Source organism: Hemitrygon akajei, chromosome 14 (assembly GCF_048418815.1).
Source record: "Hemitrygon akajei chromosome 14, sHemAka1.3, whole genome shotgun sequence".
Classification (NCBI taxonomy): domain Eukaryota; kingdom Metazoa; phylum Chordata; class Chondrichthyes; order Myliobatiformes; family Dasyatidae; genus Hemitrygon; species Hemitrygon akajei.
In genome coordinates this window covers 83,638,818-83,658,263 of record NC_133137.1, presented here as the reverse complement: position 1 = coordinate 83,658,263, position 19,446 = coordinate 83,638,818, and the positions used below count along the sequence as shown (strand labels likewise).

The following is a 19,446-nucleotide window of genomic DNA, read 5'->3' as shown; positions in this document are numbered from 1 at the left end:
TAATCTCAAAACAAATCACATAAAGAAATTATTTAAGGGCGCTGTAACAGGATGCCTAACTATTTAAGTCCTCAGAAGAAGTAGTCACACTGCACATCAACAATAATGATTAAACTAATACAAATTAGCTAGCTGTGTGCCACAAAAAGCAGAGAACTCTATAACAAACAAGTATGCAACCCTGGAGTAATAGGCCATTTATCTGATTAATCTGCTATTTAATCAGATTATCATTGAATCTGATGAACAAACTCCATATTCCCATCTGCCCATAAGAACTTTTCACCCTGTTGCTTATCTACCTCCAATCTAAAAATATTCAAAAACTCTGCCTCCATCACCCTATGAGAAAGAGAGTTCCAAAAATTCACAACAGTCTGTGAGAAACAATTTTGTCACATTGCTATTTTAAATCCGAGGGAACTCAAACAATCCAGGCCTTCTTGGTCCTACTTTAATGTATGACTTTCTTTCTTTAAAATAAAGAACCGTGGGCTCCCTTTCAAGAGCTCTACAACTCAATATTTTTTTTTGGATTTGTACAGTTTGTCTTCTTTTGCACATTGGTTGTTTGTCCATCTTTGTATGCAGTTTTTTTTATTGATTCCATTGTATTTCTTTACATCTACTGCAAATACCTGCAAGAAAATGAAACTCAGGGCAATATCTAGTGACATATACATACTTTGACAATAAACTTACTTCAAACTTTGAAACCAATAGCTTATATGCAGCTCCAGATGTGGTCTCATCAATGCCCAATCTAATGAAAGTATAACTTCCTCACGTTTACTTCTACTCAATTCCAATCTCAATAAAAAACATTACCATCATCTTTCCTGATTACTTGCTGTATCTGCATACCAGCCTTTCATAAATCATGCACCAAGACTCACAGATCCCTTTGCATCTTCCAGGACTGTTACCATTCACTACTAAGGTATTAAGATTCTTTATTTTTGCGGCTAAAAAGGACAATTTCCACACAATAGTCCATTTGACAGCTCTGTGCCTGCACAGCTGACCTCTCAATACCCTACAATCCAAGTTTTTAAGAAGGGCATGTCAGAGTCAGAATTATTATCCCAGCATGTATCGTGAAATTTCTTTACTTAGCAGCAGCATTTCAATGGAATAATTAATATAGAAGAGAAAAAAATAAATAGGTAAATCAATTACAGTATACGTATATTGAATAGATTATAAATTATGCAAAAACAAAAATATATTAAAAAACTGAGTTAGTATTCACAGGTTCAATGTCCATTTAAGAATCAGATGGCAAAGGGAAAGAAGCTGTTCCTGAATTGCTGAGAGTGTACCTGATGGTAACAGTGAGAAAAGGGCATGCCCTAGGTGCTGGGAGTCCTTAATAATGGATGCTGCCTTTCTGAGACACTGCTCCTTGAAGATGTCCTGGGTACTTTGTAGGCTAGTACCCAAGATGGAAAAGATTAAATTTACGACTCTCTGCAGCTTCTTTCAGTCCTGTGGAGTAGCCCCCACTCCCGTACCAGATAGTGATGCAGCCTGTCAGAATGCACTCCATGGTTTTTCAATAGAAGTTTTTGAGTGTTTTTGTTGACATACCAAATCTCTTCAAACTCCTAATGAAGTATAGTCGCTGTCTTGCCTTCTTTATAGCTGCATCAACATGTTGTGACCAGGTTAGGTCCTTAGAGATCTTGACACCCAGGAACTTGAAGCTGCTCACTCACTCCACTTTTGATCCCTCTATGTTCCTTCGTCTTATCCTTCCTGAAGTCCACAATCAGCTCTTTCATCTTACTGACATTGAGTGCAAGGTTGTTACTATAACACCACTCCACTAGTTGGTATATCTTGTTCCTGTACACCCCCTTATCTCCATTGAGATTCTACCAACAATAGCCTTCCAATTAGGAAATTGAGGATTCAATAGCAGAGGGAGGTACAGAAGGCGCAGGTTCTGTAACTTACCAATGAGGATTGTGGGAATGATGTGTTGAATGATGTGTTAAATTCTGTTAAGCCTGTGTGAAGAGTCATTGAGATTGCCTATTGTGCCGATAGGCAAATTGCAGTGAGTCCAGGTCCTTTCTGAGGCAGAAGTTCAGTTTAGTCATAACCAGCTTCTCAAAGCATTTCATCATTGTAGATGTGAGTGCTACTGGGTGATAGTCATTAAGGCAGCTCACATTATTCTTCTTCGGCACTGGTACAATTGTTGCCTTTTTGAAGCAAGTAGGAACCTCCACCCATAGTAGTGAGAGGTTGAAAATGTCCTTGACTACTCCCGCCAGTTGGTTGGCACAAGTTTTCAGGACCTTACCAGGTACTCCATTGGGGCTTTCCACCTTGCGAGGGTTCACTCTCCTTTAAAGACAGCCTAACATGGGCCTCCCAGATAGAGATCACAGGGTCACCAGGTGCAGCAAGGATCTTCATGGCTGCAGTTATATTCTCCCTTTCGAGTGGACATAGAAGGCATTGAGTTCATCTGGTAGTGAAGCATCGCTGCCATTCATGCTGTTGGGTTTCACTTTGTAAGAAGTAATGTCTTACAAACCCTGCCAGAATTGTCGTACATCTGATGTCGCATTTGCATTGTTACTGTTCTATCTCAATGCACTGTGTAATGAATTAGTCTGTATGAATATTATGCAAGACTAACTTTTCACTGTATCTTGGTATATTGGACAATAATAAACTAATTTCAAAACCAATCATGTTGGAGATCAATGTTGTCTGACTTTTATGTTATGTTAGATTATAACCTGACCCCTCAAACCTGTTGCTCTATTAAAAAAAGGGTGATTTGATTTTGAAGTTCCACTTTCTTCCTTGTTCACTATGACCCCAAACTGACCAGTAGACCAAACATTGTTCATCTTGACCTTGAACATTAACATTGATTTAGTCTCTACAGAACGCTAGGATCCTCAGAAAAAAATTCCTCCTCTCTGCAATCTTAATTGAGCAATTCTTCATTCAGAAATGAGGCATTGTTTTCTAGATCACTTCAAGAAGGAAATCATCCTTTTTTGCTTTTTTCTTGTCAAGCCTCCTCTAAATATGTTCCATCAAGTTTCTTCTAAAGTCCAATGTCCCCAACCTCATAATGACAGCTAGCTCCCTATAAGATAACTCATTTATTTCAGGAATTCATACCACTTAGATAGATGAAAAATATTTTCAAACCTTTTGAAATTGTTACTTAGCTGAAACACTGCTAAATCTCTTCTGGCTTTGAAACAAATATAACTAACTAGGTTAACATTAGCCAAATATCCTTCAAAAAGAATGCTCTACAAATAGAAATACTAATACAATGTAATACCTGTATCTATTTGCCTAATAGGACTGCTTTTTTTTTTATCTAAGCTGTTCACTGCATCTATAAAAAGCCTGCAGAAGTAATCAGCTTTACTTGATACTGTTCCTTGTGTTTAACATTTATGCAGGAGCAAGTGGCAAAATGCTACACCAAGTGCACACATGTACAATGCTCCAAAAAGCATATCCTTAGTAGTGTATCCCAGAAAATATTTGTTTTTCTAAGAAATTTAGTAAAACAGGAGGTGAAAGATACAAAAACTCTCATGATATTGGGTAACATGAACACCTTACTTTATTGATAGTCAATATTTTATAATTATTGACATCATTAAATAAATTGTTTTGACAGTAGTTTCAAAGAAAAAAATATACCATAAAAATAGGGGGGAGGGGGGTTGGAGGGAGATATAGTTTTGCACTGGATTGGCAGACTGTTCTAGCAGACAGCAATTTTTTAAAAATCTAAAAATATAGTACACATTGAAAATACTTGACCTTGTCATACTTTGATACTATTTCAGCACGTTCCAGGGCAAGATTTGTTGTTGTGTCCTGTTCTGCATCTGGATCTAAAAACAAATCATAAAAGAAATCTGTCAGCATTTCATGTCTTCCAGCTATTCAGTGAAAAATATAAAATAAAATTACAACAGATTCCATTTAATTGGTCCATCCGTTAATCAAGACAGTTATTTGGGACAACTCTGAAAGAACAACAACTAATTGAGAAAATAGCTGGGATTCCCTTCATTTATTTCATACAGGAGACAGTAGTGTTACTCGCCTGAACTTATGTAACCATTAGGCACTACACTGTGCTCAGAGTGAAGTGTTTTTGGATAGCCACATTTGCACGTGCTTATGTTCAAAATCAGTTAATTTTTGTCACTGATAGTTGGAGAGAAATAAGCAGTAAAGCAATTCAGAATTATTCTGCTCGGTGGTCTCAAGCATTCAGGCTTACAGATGTCAGAATTGGCCAGGAGTAAAAAAGAAATGATTTCACAATCAGCTTGAATGTTACAATGAAAACAAGGATTTGAAGATGCAATCCTTGAAAGAATTGTATAAGGGCATTATCTACACTAGGTGCCTGCACTAATTTTGTTCATTTACAGTCAAGCAAAAGAACCCAGCAGCATGTTGGTTGTCTATTGTATCCAATGATGACAGTGAAACCTGTGTGGGAGAGATTTTAAAGTGGATGCAGTTGCACTGGGATAGTTTCACTCTCTCGACTTTGGAGGTCCAAGTCCAATGATACAAGCCGTGATCACAAATTGGCGTCTTCCTTGGTTGCAGTGGATAACCATGACTTATTCAGTGCCTTATCATGCTCTTTCGCTCAGACATAGTGTTGCAGAACGCATTCTTAGCCATTGTATCTCAATGTTGATCTCATCTGTTCATTCCACCAGAGCTGACTTCACATGCTAGGCCAGGCATGACCCAATTTCAACTAGGCTATCAGCCTGCCAGCTACTCTCATCTGGTTTGACTCGCATGTTGAAGTGGTGTTCCAGGGTGTGGCTGCTCTCGCATGCAAACAGCTACTTGAAGCCACAGGTGAGAGCTGACTGACCAGTGAGGACCAAAGGGAATAAGCTACCCCAGAATGGACACGATGAGTCCCTCCAGCAATGGTGCTACTCCTCCAAGGACATTACATAAAAGGGATGAATTTCTCTGTTGATATCTATTTAGGAACTAAATCACAGTTTTTTTGTACTGTAATTAGTAGTGTTCTAACTTGTTCTGATTTTTGTTTAAATACACAGTTGGTTACTCAGTTAAATGGTAGTTTGTCTTTTTAAATACCTTTTTAACTATTTCAATAAAACCAGCTAATTGGGGCAGCTGCTTAATTGGGCTAAAATGTATTGGTCGCAATGTATTCCAATTAACCAAAATCCATCGTATTTTGAATCAGCTGCTTTCTCTCAAATAATATACTCCTGCAAGTGGCTAACCTGCTACACCTGTCCATGCACCTTCTCCCTTCAGGACTCCAAACAGTCCTTCCAGGTAAGGCAACTTACCTGATACAACTTCCTCCACGTTGGGTGACTGCTTTGTCAAGCACCTCAGCTCCAACCACCACAAGCGTAATTTCCAAAAGTGGCCAAAAATTTTAATTCTGATTTCCATTCCTGCTCCTACCTGTCAGTCCAAGTCTTCTTGTGTCAAGATGAGGCCACCCTCAGGGTGGAGGAGCAACCCTTTATATTCTATCTGGGGATGGAACCAGCCTCCAACTTGATGGCATGAATATTGATTTCTCCTTTCAGTAATCTAACTTCTCCCCATTACTCTATTCCCAACTCTGACCTTTTACCTTTTCTCACCTGCCTATCACTTCCTTTTGGATCCCCTCCTCCTACCCTTTCTCCCTCCTCTCCTTCTATCACTCTCCTCTCCTATCAGATTTCATCTCCTCCAGTCCTTGATCTTTCCCACCCACTGGCTTCACCTATCAGCTTCCAGCTAGCCTCCTTCCACTTCCTCTCCACCTTTTTATTCTGGCGTCTTCCTCTCTCAGTTCTGAAGAAGGGTCTCTGCTCAAAGCATCAGCTGCTTATTCATTTCCATAGACACTGCCTGACCTGTTGAGTTCCTCCAGCATTTTGTGTTGCTTTGAATTTCCAGCATCTGCAGACTTTCATGTTTCATGGCCGGCTCTCCCATCCATTCTGCTCTCCAATGGACATTAAATTGGACTACATCTGTGGCAATGATATACTCGGTGTGAGTACAGAAACGGACGGAATCCCGGACATCGCCATTCAGCTACTTATATTATGTAACAGATTTTCCCCCGAGCCATCAGACTACCAACCTACTGACCTCTGCTGTGCCTATTGCCTTGTTTATTATTTACCGTAGATTCCGGACTACAGAGCGCACCTGATTAAAAGCCGCAGGCTCTAATTTTAGAAATAAAATCAATTTTTTAATTGTAAAGGCCGCACCGGATTTTAGGCCGCACCGCTACTTTTAAATATACATACGTATCGGTAACACAAATTACGTTACATATACTTTTTTACTGAACAGCACGAACAACATTCCAATATCTCCTAGCGACTGGTAAAAATATATATACTGCAGCCTACCAGGAAAAGTTATGCAAGCGCGTCAGACCCGATTAGACCCGATCGCGTTACGCAAGCGCGTCAGACCCGAGCGAAAACGCTGCTTTTAAGTTAAAGTCGATCAATAACGCGATCGGGTCTAATCGGGTCTGACGCGCTTGCGTAACGCGATCGGGTCTAATCGGGTCTGACGCGCTCGGGTCTTGCTTTTCTTCGAGTATTTTCCATGTTGATGAGGGTGAGTACAAATGACTGATTTACAATAATTTAGTTGTGAAAGTGCGCTTGATTTATCGTACAATTTCATTGGACCTCTGTGAACTACTCATCAATTTTATTGGTCTACTGTTACGAGGCAAAATGTTTACGAGGCGGCATGAAAAAAAAACATGTATTAGCCGCTCTGGATTATAGGCCGCAGAGTTCAAAGCTGTTCAAAATGTGGGAAAAAAGTAGCGGCTTATAATCCGGAATCTACGGTACTGTAATGCCTGCACTGTTCTGTGTATTCTATGCAGTCCTGGGTAGGTCTGTAGTCTAGTGTAGTTTTTGTGTTGGTTTACGTAGTTCAGTGTAGTTTTTGTATTGTTCATGTAGCACCATGGTCCTGAAAACATTGTCTCATTTTTACTGTGTACTGTACCAGCAGTTATGGTCGAAATAACAATAAAAGCAACTTGAACTTGATAATTTACTTAAAAAAACCAAGCATATTTGATACTGAATCATGACTGCCACAACCTAACTGCAGTTATCCACATATTATGCTTGTATACCAGCCCCAGACAATTTAGATACAAGTTTCCTGTATTCCTTCAGCCAACCCAACTGATAGTTGAACTCTTCCTCTGAAACAAAAATATTGTTAATGGATGTCAGAGCTTCAACCTGCTGATTGTACATCATGTGGGAGAAGGATACAACCAAAATCTGGTGAACATAGAAATTTTATAAAAGAATCACATTTTTCATCATGGTACTTCTCCAATGAAATACTAGATTTAATATTTCAGTAACAACCAGTTAACCCATACATTATTAAACTCAACTAAATTAAAGGAAATTATGTTCTGAAAATCATTTTCCTATGTTTTCCTATATTTTTTATATAAGCAAAAATATGTTCTTATAATAATGGAACAAAGAATATTTTAACACAGAATGGTAAGAATAGGAAACCTGCCAATTGTATGTCTGGTTTCCATTTCATTCTGTACACAAAGAATAGGCTTCAGTCTTCCTTATGAGCAATATGCTTGAACTTGCAGTACTTTTGGCTCATTATTATAGTACATGTATTTAATCTAATATTGACCAAAAACACTACTTCACATTACTCCTATGCACAGCAAACAGCCAAACAAAGCAGAAAAGTCAATTACTGCTGTAGGTAAATTTTAGAAATTGGCATAATCTGTATGTGTAGCAATCTCCTTCAGAACAAAAGAAAATGCATCAAAGAACAAATCATGTCTGTTCCTTCTGTGAGGGGCAATATCCAAGCTGAAAGTTTAAAAAGGGAAAGGTTAAATTTACAATAATCATACCCTTCAGAATTATCTGTGCCAGGTTCACATTCACATTACCATTAAAATAGTAACACTGAAAAAGTTAGGGGAGGGTGATCTTCAATGAGAGTTTTGGTTTTATTCTAATGAGTCCAGGGCACTTCCCCTAACGTCATCTGACTGGCACCTACACAGTAATGACAGTCTCAACCCGACTCATAAACATCCACGTTCGCTCCTGAAAAATCACTAAATTTATTGTTTCTGTGATGGTGATAGCTTCCAGTTGGAAAGATTGTGGGTTAAGATTTAATGCCATAATGATTCAACCCAGAAAACTGCATTCCTCACAATTCGTAGCATCTGAGAAAAGTTCCTGTAAGTAATCTGGGTGCAGCTGGAGGATGTGTTGGATGTTCAATACTCCACCAATTCATTCAACAGCAACTCCAATGACCATATACCAAACTTCCTTCATTATCAATTAAAATCTGAGCTATTATTTTGGTGTCAAATTCCTTCTGATCAAACTGCTTAATTTAAAGAAACTAGAGATGGACATAGCCTGATGTTACACAAAATGACTGCTGTCAGTTTGTTCTGAAGATATATGCTGCTGTACCATTTTTAAAAAGTGTCAAAGACTCTGGTGTAGAAGACATAATTTATGAGAAGAAAGTAGGAGCTACGCTTGGAGAAAATTTGCAGCAGCTTACATTTGTTTGGCTTTTATGAAAGCATGATATGGAAGGCTGAGAATGGATGAGGAGTTAGACAACAAAAGAGCTGACAAAACAGAAGTAGGTGTCAATGCATATGTGACCTGCCAAATGGCAGAAAACAAAGTTCATCTTAGGTTCGTGGTTTTGAACGTGACAGTCCAGACACCTGCAGAGAAGATAACAGTTCTATCATTTAATGGCACCATACAAGAGAAAGGAATATCACTTTCAGGCTCTCAGCAATGCAGAGATACTTTGCAAACACTGCAGCAGTTCAGACTCCAACAGTTCACTCCTGCTTCCTCAACACCAATTCAGAACTGGTATTCACGATGGCCTAGCCAGCAATACTCACATGGAAAGAATGACCCTTTCTAAAATAAACTGGCAATCTCAAAAATACCTGCAATTACCCACTCTCAAATGTTTATCCAGATCAATATGAAATTCTTTTCACCATCAACTGATTCCGCTACTTCCAAAAACACTGTGTCCAAACCCCCTACATCTATTGGATAAAATAACGACAGATTTAAACTCTGAATACATTCCCATTTACATATAAAACATGGTCGTCTAATACTGGAATAAATGAGAATTTTGTATGTATTCGAATTTAATTCATTCAATGAAGAGCCATGAATATTTGAACACTTAATCAGAATCCCATAAGAAAATTAAGCTCTTTGAATTGTTACATTACAACTAAAGCTGACCAAGAATCTATTCAGGCCCCCATCCTCTTCAGCATTCAAACGAGTAACAATTCATAATAATACCTTGTTTCACTTTCTACCTAACCACTTCTTTAAATTCTCCACAATGTTGTCTAACTATATGCTCAACATCTTTTTAATCAAACAACAGAATTGTATTTTCCAAAGCCAACAATCCCCTGACATACAGCATTTTCTCTAGGCATATAAATCTATATCTCCATGTTCCATGATTCCAGCTTCTTCAATACATTTGATTTAAATCACTTACTGGATCACTGAGCCTAGAACTTCTCTTACTAAATTGCTCTTGAACGTTTGTAACTATAAGTTATACAAATCACCATTCACATGAAAGTATTTTACACAGTGGCAGTGGGCAAGGGAAATAACCAGATCAATTAATTAAATAAATAAAACCCCCTGGATTTATAATTCATGTTAAATAACCTTTGCCAATCTGAAAACTTGAAATTTGAAACTGTGGTCATTTGCAAAATGAATCATGCAAAAAAGTACTAAATCCTGATTTGGTTTTATTACTATTATTGTTGTATTTTTATTTTTTCTCAGCTCAAACTGGTCAAACCTGAGGTACAGGCATAGCCAAGCACACTCATTTCTCAACAGCTAAGAACTTTCAGATTATTCTAATAGTGTTCTAAAATTTACTCTTTTTTTAAAAAAACTGACAAACCAATGCAGAAAGCAAAAAATTATCATCCCAGACAAAATTTATATAAAAAATTACAGTGCCTAGGACTTGCACAACACTGTATATCCTTAGAAGGTTTCTGACTGCTGTGTAATTTTCTTAATATATCCGTTACTCCGCTTTGTCCTCCTGTCCAAGGTAATATTAATCTAATTACATTCCATTTAATATAGTGTTTTCTAAAATTTGTCATTTCAGTTCCTATTTTCCTTTGTAAACTTTTCAGATCAGTTTCGGTCCAAGATATTATGCCAAAAGAATACATTAATACAGGTACAGTATTATATTTTTATTATATCTTTACTACTGAGTTCTGTTTGGCAGATTTTCTTAACCCTTGAAGTAATATCCTTGCTGGTAGGTTTGCTAGCATGGTTCGGGAGGGTTTAAACTAATTTGCAAGGGGGATGGGGCCCAGAGCAATAGAGCAGTGAAAGAAGTGCATGGAGTAAAACCAGATCTAACATATAGAGAGGCTTTGAGGAAAGAGCAGCAGAATAAAGGGTATAAAGGTAGTAAGGAAGAAGGGCTAAAGTGTGTATACTTCAATGCAAGAAGCATCAGGAACAAAGGTGATGAACTGAGAGCTTGGATACATACATGGAATTATGATGTAGTGGCCATTACGGAGACTTGGCTGGCACCAGGGCAGGAATGGATTTTCAATATTCCTGGAATTCAGTGCTTTAAAAGGGATGGGGGGGGGAAGGGGAGGAGGGATGGCATTACTGGTCAGGGATACTATTAGATAGATAGATAGATAGATAGATAGATACTTTATTCATCTCCATGGGGAAATTCAACTTTTTTCCAATGTCCCATACACTTGTTGTAGCAAAACTAATTACATACAATACTTAACTCAGTAAAAAAAAAATATGATATGCATCTAAATCACCATCTCAAAAAGCATTAATAATAGCTTTAAAAAGTTCTTAAGTCCTGGCGGTAGAATTGTAAAGCCTAATGGCATTGGGGAGTATTGACCTCTTCATCCTGTCTGAGGAGCATTGCATCGATAGTAACCTGTCGCTGAAACTGCTTCTCTGTCTCTGAATGGTGCTATGTAGAGGATGTTCAGAGTTATCCATAATTGACCGTAGCCTACTCAGCGCCCTTCGCTCAGCTACCGATGTTAAACTCTCCAGTACTTTGCCCACGACAGAGCCCGCCTTCCTTACCAGCTTATTAAGACGTGAGGCGTCCCTCTTCTTAATGCTTCCTCCCCAACACGCCACCACAAAGAAGAGGGCGCTCTCCACAACTGACCTATAGAACATCTTCAGTATCTCACTACAGACATTGAATGATGCCAACCTTCTTAGGAAGTACATTCGACTCTGTGCCTTCCTGCACAAGGCATCTGTGTTGGCAGTCCAGTCTAGCTTCTCGTCTAACTGTACTCCCAGATACTTGTAGGTCTTAACCTGCTCCACACATTCTCCATTAATGATCACTGGCTCCATATGAGGCCTAGATCTCCTAAAGTCCACCACCATCTCCTTGGTCTTGGTGATATTGAGACGCAGCTGCAGAAAGGGTGGGTAATGTAGCAGGATCCTCTTTTGACTCTACTGGGGGTATTCTATAGGCCCCCTCGTAGCAGCAGAGATACTGAGGAGCAGATTGGGAGGCAGATTTTGGAAAGGTGCAAAAATAACAGGGTTGTTATCATGGGTGACTTTAACTTCCCTAATATTGATTGACACTTGATTAGTTCCAAGGGTTTAGATGGGGCAGAGTTTGTTAAGTGTGTCCAGGATGGATTTCTGTCACAGTATGTTGACAGGCCGACTAGGGGGAATGCCATACTACATCTAGTATTAGGTAACGAACCGGGTCAGGTCACAGATCTGTCAGTGGGTGAGTATCTGGGGGACAGTGATCACCACTCCCTGACCTTTAGCATTATCATGGAAAAGGATAGAATCAGAGAGGATAGGAAAATTTTTAATTGGGGAAGGGCAAATTATGAGGCCATAAGGCTAGAACTTGCGAGTGTGAATTGGGATGATGTTTTTGCAGGGAAATGTACTATGGACATGTGGTCGATGTTTAGGGATATCTTGCAGGATGTTAGGGATAAATTTGTCCCGGTGAGGAAGATACAGAATGGTAGGGTGAAGGAACCATGGGTGACAAGTGAAGTGGAAAATCTAGTCAGGTGGAAGAAGGCAGCATACATGAGGTTTAGGAAGCAAGGATCAGATGGGTCTATTGAGGAATATAGGGTAGCAAGAAAGGAGCTTAAGAAGGGGCTGAGATGAGCAAGAAGGGGGCATGAGAAGGCCTTGGCGAGTAAAGGAAAACCCCAAGACATTCCTCAATTATGTGAAGAACAAAAGGATGACAGGAGTAAAGGTAGGACCGATTAGAGATAAAAGTGGGAAGATGTGCCTGGAGGCTGTGGAAGTGAGCGAGGTCCTCAATGAATACTTCTCTTCGGTATTCACCAATGAGAGGGAACTTGATGACAGTGAGGACAATATGAGTGAGGTTGATGTTCTGGAGCATGTTGATATTAAGGGAGAGGAGGTGTTGGAGTTGTTAAAATACATTAGGACGGGTAAGTACCCGGGGCCTGACGGAATATTCCCCAGGATGCTCCACGAGGCAAGAGAAGAGGTTGCTGAGCCTCTGGCTAGGATCTTTATGTCCTCGTCCAGAGGAATGGTACCGGAGGATTGGAGGGAGGCAAATGTTGTCCCCTTGTTCAAAAAAGGTAGTAGGGATAGTCTGGGTAATTATAGACCAGTGAGCCTTACGTCTGTGGTGGGAAAGCTGTTGGAAAAGATTCTTAGAAATAGGATTGATGGGCATTTAGAGAATCAAGGTCTGATCAGGGACAGTCAGCATGGCTTTGTGAAGGACAGATCGTGCCTATCAAGCCTGATAGAGTTCTTTGAGGAGCTGACCAGCATATAGATGAGGGTAGTGCAGTGGATGTGATCTACATGAATTTTAGTAAGGCATTTGACAAGGTTCTACACGGTAGGCTTATTCAGAAAGTCAGAAGGCATGGGATCCAGGGAAGTTTGGCCAGGTGGATTCAGAATTGTCTTGCCTGCAGAAGGCAGAGGGTTGTGGTGGAGGGAGTATATTCAGATTGGAGGGTTGTGACCAGTGGTGTCCCACAAGGATCTGTTCTGGGACCTCTACTTCTTATGATTTTCATTAACAACCTGGATGTGGGGGTAGAAGGGTGGGTTGGCAAGTTTGCAGATGACACAAAGGTTGGTGGTGTTGTAGATAGTGTAGAGGATTGTCGAAGATTGCAGAGAGACATTGATAGGATGCAGAAGTGGGCTGAGCAGTGGGAGTTCAACCCGGAGAAGTGTGAGGTGGTACACTTTGGAAGGACAAACTCCAAGGTAGAGTACAAAGTAAATGACAGGATACTTGGTAGTGTGGAGCAGCAGAGGGATCTGGGGGTACATGTCCACAGATCCCTGAAAGTTGCCTCACAGGTAGATAGGGTAGTTAAGAAAGCTTATGGGGCGTTAGCTTTCGTAAGTCGAGGGATAGAGTTTAAGAGACGTGATGTAATGATGCAGCTCTATAAAACTCTAGTTAGGCCACACTTGAAGTACTGTGTCCAGTTCTGGTCGCCTCACTATAGGAAGGATGTGGAAGCATTGGAAAGGGTACAGAGGAGATTTACCAGGATGCTGCCTGGTTTAGAGAGTATGGATTATGATCAGAGATTAAGGGAGCTAGGGCTTTACTCTTTGGAGAGAAGGAGGATGACAGGAGACATGATAGAGGTGTACAAGATAGAGGAATAGACAGAGTGGACAGCCAGCGCCTCTTCCCCAGGGCACCACTGCTCAGTACAAGAGGACATGGCTTTAAGTTGAGGGGAGGGAAGTTCAAGGGGGATATTAGAGGAAGATTTTTCACTCAGAGAGTAGTCGGTGTGTGGAATGCACTGCCTGAGTCAGTGATGAAAGCGGACACACTAGTGAAGTTTAAGAGACTACTAAACAAGTATATGGAGGAATTTAAGGTGGGGGGGTTATATGTGAGGCAGGGTTTGAGGGTCAGCACAACACTGTGGGCCGAAGGGCCTGTAATATGCTGTACTATTCTATGTTCTATACTCAGTCAAAATTCTTCCTTTCATCACACTATGATCTTATTTTCTTTGCTTGCAGATATTCCATCATCTGTTGTATTGTATCCAGCTACTCTGTTTTAAACTCAACTGTTTAAACTATTGTAACTTTATGTTTAATATCCTGCACTTATCTAGTCCAAAATTGATGGTTATATGTTTAGAAAATTATTACACCATTTGAATTAAATACTTTAGCTTTACTGATTGAGTGTGTGTGTGTGTGTGTGTGTGTGTGCGCGCGCACCTGTGTATGTATGTGTGTGTGTGTGTGTGTGTGTATATATGTATATATATATATATATATAAATATTTTTTTTAAATTTCAAATTGTCTGTGTATAGGTGTGTCCTGGTGTAATTCGTTTGGTAGTCTCTGATTCGATACCCGATTTTTGTCCGATTCAGTAAATTAGAGAGCAGGTTTAAAGCAAGACAACACCACAGTGGGCTTCAAGAGACCCCCTGGAAAATGCCTCGATTTATTCTGACTGGTTTTCTTTTTTGATCATTAATACATAGGGTGATTATAGTACACCAATGCTTCATCAGATATTGTCAAAATTATACAAGTATTGGGTGCAGTTTATCTATATTAGAAACTTCTATTAACCATGAGTGTGGGACAGAATCAAATGCTTTTTGGCAGTCAACATTATAACAACATGAAAGATTTCTGCTTTCCCATCAGGCTTGATTTAGTATTATAGAATCTATTATCAGGTTTTCTTTATATCCTTCCATACCTTTAGGGCATCCTTTCTGCTCTTCCCACAAGTACAATGTTGTTTAACTAAGTGAATGGTGATTAGTTGCAAGATGCATGATGTTACAGTTTATATACAGTATAGTTTTGATGGGCCATTTGCACTTTCTCCTTTAGACAAGAGATATGTTTTACCTTCTGTCAAAAATTTGGGCACTTCTTCAAGTTATAATAAAATTGTTGATATGTATTAATAAGTACAGGTGAAGGCAATTAAATTTTTTATGCCAGTAATTATGAATATTATCACTGCCAGAACTTTTCCAGTTATAGATAATCTTTATAACCACTTTTAGCATATCCATTGTAACTTCAGGTGATTACATATCTTCAGTTGTGTGAGTGTTCTTTTTTCTTCCTAATCCTGCTTGCTTCTTGATTGTGCATTGCCCTGCTGATTGTCTCTGTGTTTGTTGGTAATTCTGTCCTAGGGTTGGTGACATTTTGGTGTGTTGAATTTAGCTTTAATGTCCCGTATAACCATTTTTCCATGTTCCTGAACTGAAAATTCTGATTTCTTCGTCTCGTACATTTCATGTATCTATTTAGTCTGGCTTTGTATGCAACAAGTTTTTACTTTAGTTTATCTATAAGTTCTACTATAACTTTGTTAGGTTGATCATATCTTGTATGGATCTTATATTTCATTAGCTTTTCTCTTACTTTTTTTTTGCTCGGGTTATCTATTTTATATTCCACTTGTGGGCTATTCCTGCTCATTAGGTTTCAATAATGATTCTTAATCTCTTCTACCATACTGGAGTTCTCATTTCATAACTCAGTTTTGGGTTTCTATTAATGAGTGCCTCCATTCTGGGGCCACTTGCACTGTACTGCTGTTAATAGCTCTTCAAATGTTTCAAGTTTTCCTAAATATTGTAGTAATAGAATATTGCTGACAGTATTAACAAATTTTGATGAAGTGGTTTGTTTTGGTATGTAGGGTCTTTTTGTTAGGTCAGTGCCATGCATTCTGTTAGTATCACGTTAAGTGTTAGGATAATTTTGTCTGTAAACTCAGTTTTGTCATCGGCATTCTGTAGAGGCTCTATATCTGTGTAGTTGCTATTACCATCGATTATTATTATTGTCATCACATACACAACGGTCCATGGAAAAGCTTGAATACTGTTCATACAGATCAAGGCATTACACAGTACATTGAGGTAGTACATGATAAAATATGTTGCAGAATGAAGTCTAACAACTCCTCCAATTCAATCCTGGAGATTAACCGATTTCCTCAAAGAGACGCATGGAAGTTGTTAAAGACTTCTTGACTTGCTTACATAAAAAAATGTGCCCATGAAAATGTAAATGCATGTCATGAATTCAGAGAAGTACAGCACAGAAACAGCCCATTTAATCCATGCTAAAACCACTTAAACTCCCAGTGATCTGCAACAGGACCACAGCCCTCCACACCCCTACCATTCATGTACCTATCCTAACTTCTCTTAAACATTAACATTGAGCTCATATGCACCTCTTGTGCTAGCACGTCATTCCACACTCTCACGACCCTCTGAGTAAAGAAGCTTCCCTCATGCTCCCCTTAAACTTCTCACCTTTCACCCTTAAACCATGACCTTTGGTTGTAGTCCCACCCAACCTCAGTGGAAAAGGCCTGCTTGCATTAACCCTATCGCTGTCCTTCATAATTTTGAATATCTCTATTTAATCTCCTCTCAATTTTCTACGTTCTAAGGAATACAGTCCTAACCTATTCAACCTAGTTTACAACTTCAGTACACCAGACCCAGCAACAGCCTTGCAAATTTTCTCTGTACACCTTCAACCTTGTTTTCATCTTTCCTGTAGGTAGGTGACCAAAAATGCAGAAAATATTCCAAATTAGGCCTCAATAACATCTTATAAAATTTTAACATAATATCCAATCTCCTGTACTCAATACATTAGTTTAAGAAGGCCAATGTGCAAAAGCTTTCTTTATGGCCCTATCTACCTGTGACACCACTCAACAAATTATGGACCTGTAATCCCAGACCCTTTGTTTTATCACACTCCTCAGTGCCCTACCGTGCACTGTTGTAAGATCTACCCTGTTTGGTCCTACCAAAGTAGAAAACTTCACACTTGTCTGCATTACATTCCATCTGTGATTATTCAGCCCATTTTCCCAGCTGATGCAGATCCCTCAACAAGCCATGATAGCCTTCCTCACTATCCTCTACACCCCCAATCTTGGTGTCATCTGCAAATTTGCTGATCCAGTTAACCACGTGTTCATCTAGACCATTGCTATAAATGAAAAGTAACAAATAACCCAGCACACCAAAAGTCACAAACCTCCAGTCAGAGAGGCAACCCTCTATTACCAGTCTTTGGCTTCTCCCACAAAGCCAATATCTTACCCAATTTACTACTCATCTTGAATACCAAGTGAATGAACCTTTTTGACCAATCTTCCAAGCAGGAGGTTGTCTTGTCAAATGCCTTGCTAAAGTCTATGTAGACAACATCCTCTGCCTTGCCTTCCTCCACTTTCCTGGTAACTTCCCTGAAAAACTCTTTAAGATTGGTTAGACTTGCCCTACCACACACAAAGCCATGCTGACTATCCTTAATCAGTCACTGTCTGTACACATACTTAAATATCTGATCCCTTAGAATACCTCCCAATAACTTTCCCATAAGTGATGTCAGACTCAACGGCCTTTATTTTCCTGGATTATGGTTAAAGCCTTGTTTAAACAGCAGAACAACACTGGCTATCTGCTAATCCTCTGGTACGTCTCCTGTCGCTAAGGATGATTTAAATATCTCTGCTAGGGCCCCGGCAATTTCTGTACTTGCCTCCCATAGGGACTGAGGGCTCCACATTTGGATTACCATTCTGGTTTTCCAGAGGACCGATTTTGTCCCATGCAATCCTTTTGCTCTTAATGGGGCCCTAGCAGAGTTATTTAAATCATCCTTAGCGACAGGAACGCAAGAGGGTTCTCCTTCACCTTGCTAGACCAGATTCATGCCTTCTGTTAGTCCTTCTGATTTCTTTCTGAAGTGTTCTCTTGCATTTCTCATACTCCATAAGCACCTCATTTGTTTGTACCTGCTCTGCAGCTCCCATTTCCTCTTAATCAGGACCTCAATATCTCTTGAAAACCAAGGTTCAATACACTTGTTAACTTTACCTTTTATTCTGACAGGCACATACAAGCTTTGAACTCTCAAAATTTCACTTTTGAATGCCTTCCACTTACCAAGTACATCTTTGCCAGAAAACAGCTGGTCCCAATCCACACTTGCCAGATCATTTCTGATACCACCAAAATTGGCCTTTCTCCAATTTAGAATCTCAACCCATGTATCAGACCTATCTTTTCCCATATTTACTTTGAAACTAATGGCATTGTGGTCACTAGATGCCAAGTCTTCCCCGAGACAAACTTCTGTCACGCCCTGTCTCATTCCCTAATAGCAGATCCAGTATTGCACACTATCACGAACTGATGAAGGAAACTTTCCTAAACACATCTGACAAACTCTGTCTCATCTGGTTATTTTACACTGGCAGGGGTGTCAAACTCATTTTAGGTCACGGGCCGGATTGAGCAAAATGCAGCTTCATGCGGGCTGGATCAGTCGGACGCGTGCAAAGGCAGCTTTCGTTGCCTCCATTTTTTCAGCCTGCTCTCATGTGTCTCAGTCTCTGCTATAACTACAAAGTGTTTCACTTTACAAATTCTGTTTCTTATGAAGAAGACTGCCGAATAAACACTAAAAACCCTGAAAACCTGGTACCTGAATAAACTCAGCATTAGCCATATCATATGTCATAGGCGCTTCGATTACTGGGGCCAGCTTTATTAGTAATTAGATATTATCTCACGGGCCAAAGATAATTCCACCGCGGGCCAGATTTGGCCTGCGGGCCTTGAGTTTGACATATATGTTTTACAGTAAGGGATTCCCAGTTAATATGTGGAAAGTTAAAATCACCTACTCTAACGTGTTTCTTGCAGCAGTCGGTGATTTCTTTACAAAATTATTCCTCTAAATTCCTGGGACTGTTGGGTGGTCTGTAATTAGGGTCCATTAACCTTCTCAGTTCCACCCATAATGCCTAACTAGATGAGTTCTCCAGTCTGCCTGATGGAACACTGCTGTGACATTTTCCCTGACTAGTAACACCACCCCTTCTCCTTTAATCCCTCCCTCCCTCCCTGTCATGTCTAAAACAACGGAACACCAGAATACTGAGCTGCCAGTCCTGTCCCTCCTGCAACTGAGTCTCCCTAATGGCTACAATATTAGAATTTCAGGTGTTGATTCATGTCCTGAGCTCATCTGCCTTTCCTACTTATTTCATTGAAATATACGCAGCTCAACACACTAGTCACACCATGTTCAACCTTTTGATTCCTGACTTTGTCTGAGGTCTTAACAACATGTCTCCACAACCTCTCCACTATCTGTTCTGGCACTCTGCTTTCCATCCCCCTGCAACTCTAGTCTAATATATTTAAAAAGAT

General features: G+C 39.6%; 1 protein-coding gene across 12 annotated transcripts in view; it reads right to left on the bottom strand.

Annotated features, from left to right (window-relative positions):
- usp6nl (USP6 N-terminal like) overlaps positions 1-19,446 on the bottom strand; it is a 234,856-nt gene that overhangs the window by 93,637 nt on the left and 121,773 nt on the right. For 10 of the 12 annotated variants that reach the window (XM_073066490.1, XM_073066492.1, XM_073066496.1 and 7 more), the window contains one exon: positions 3,814-3,887. In XM_073066490.1, the coding sequence (XP_072922591.1) occupies positions 3,814-3,887 (74 nt within the window). The remainder of the gene's footprint in view (positions 1-3,813; positions 3,888-19,446) is intronic. The other 2 variants (XM_073066501.1, XM_073066502.1) reach the window with 1 other exon arrangement.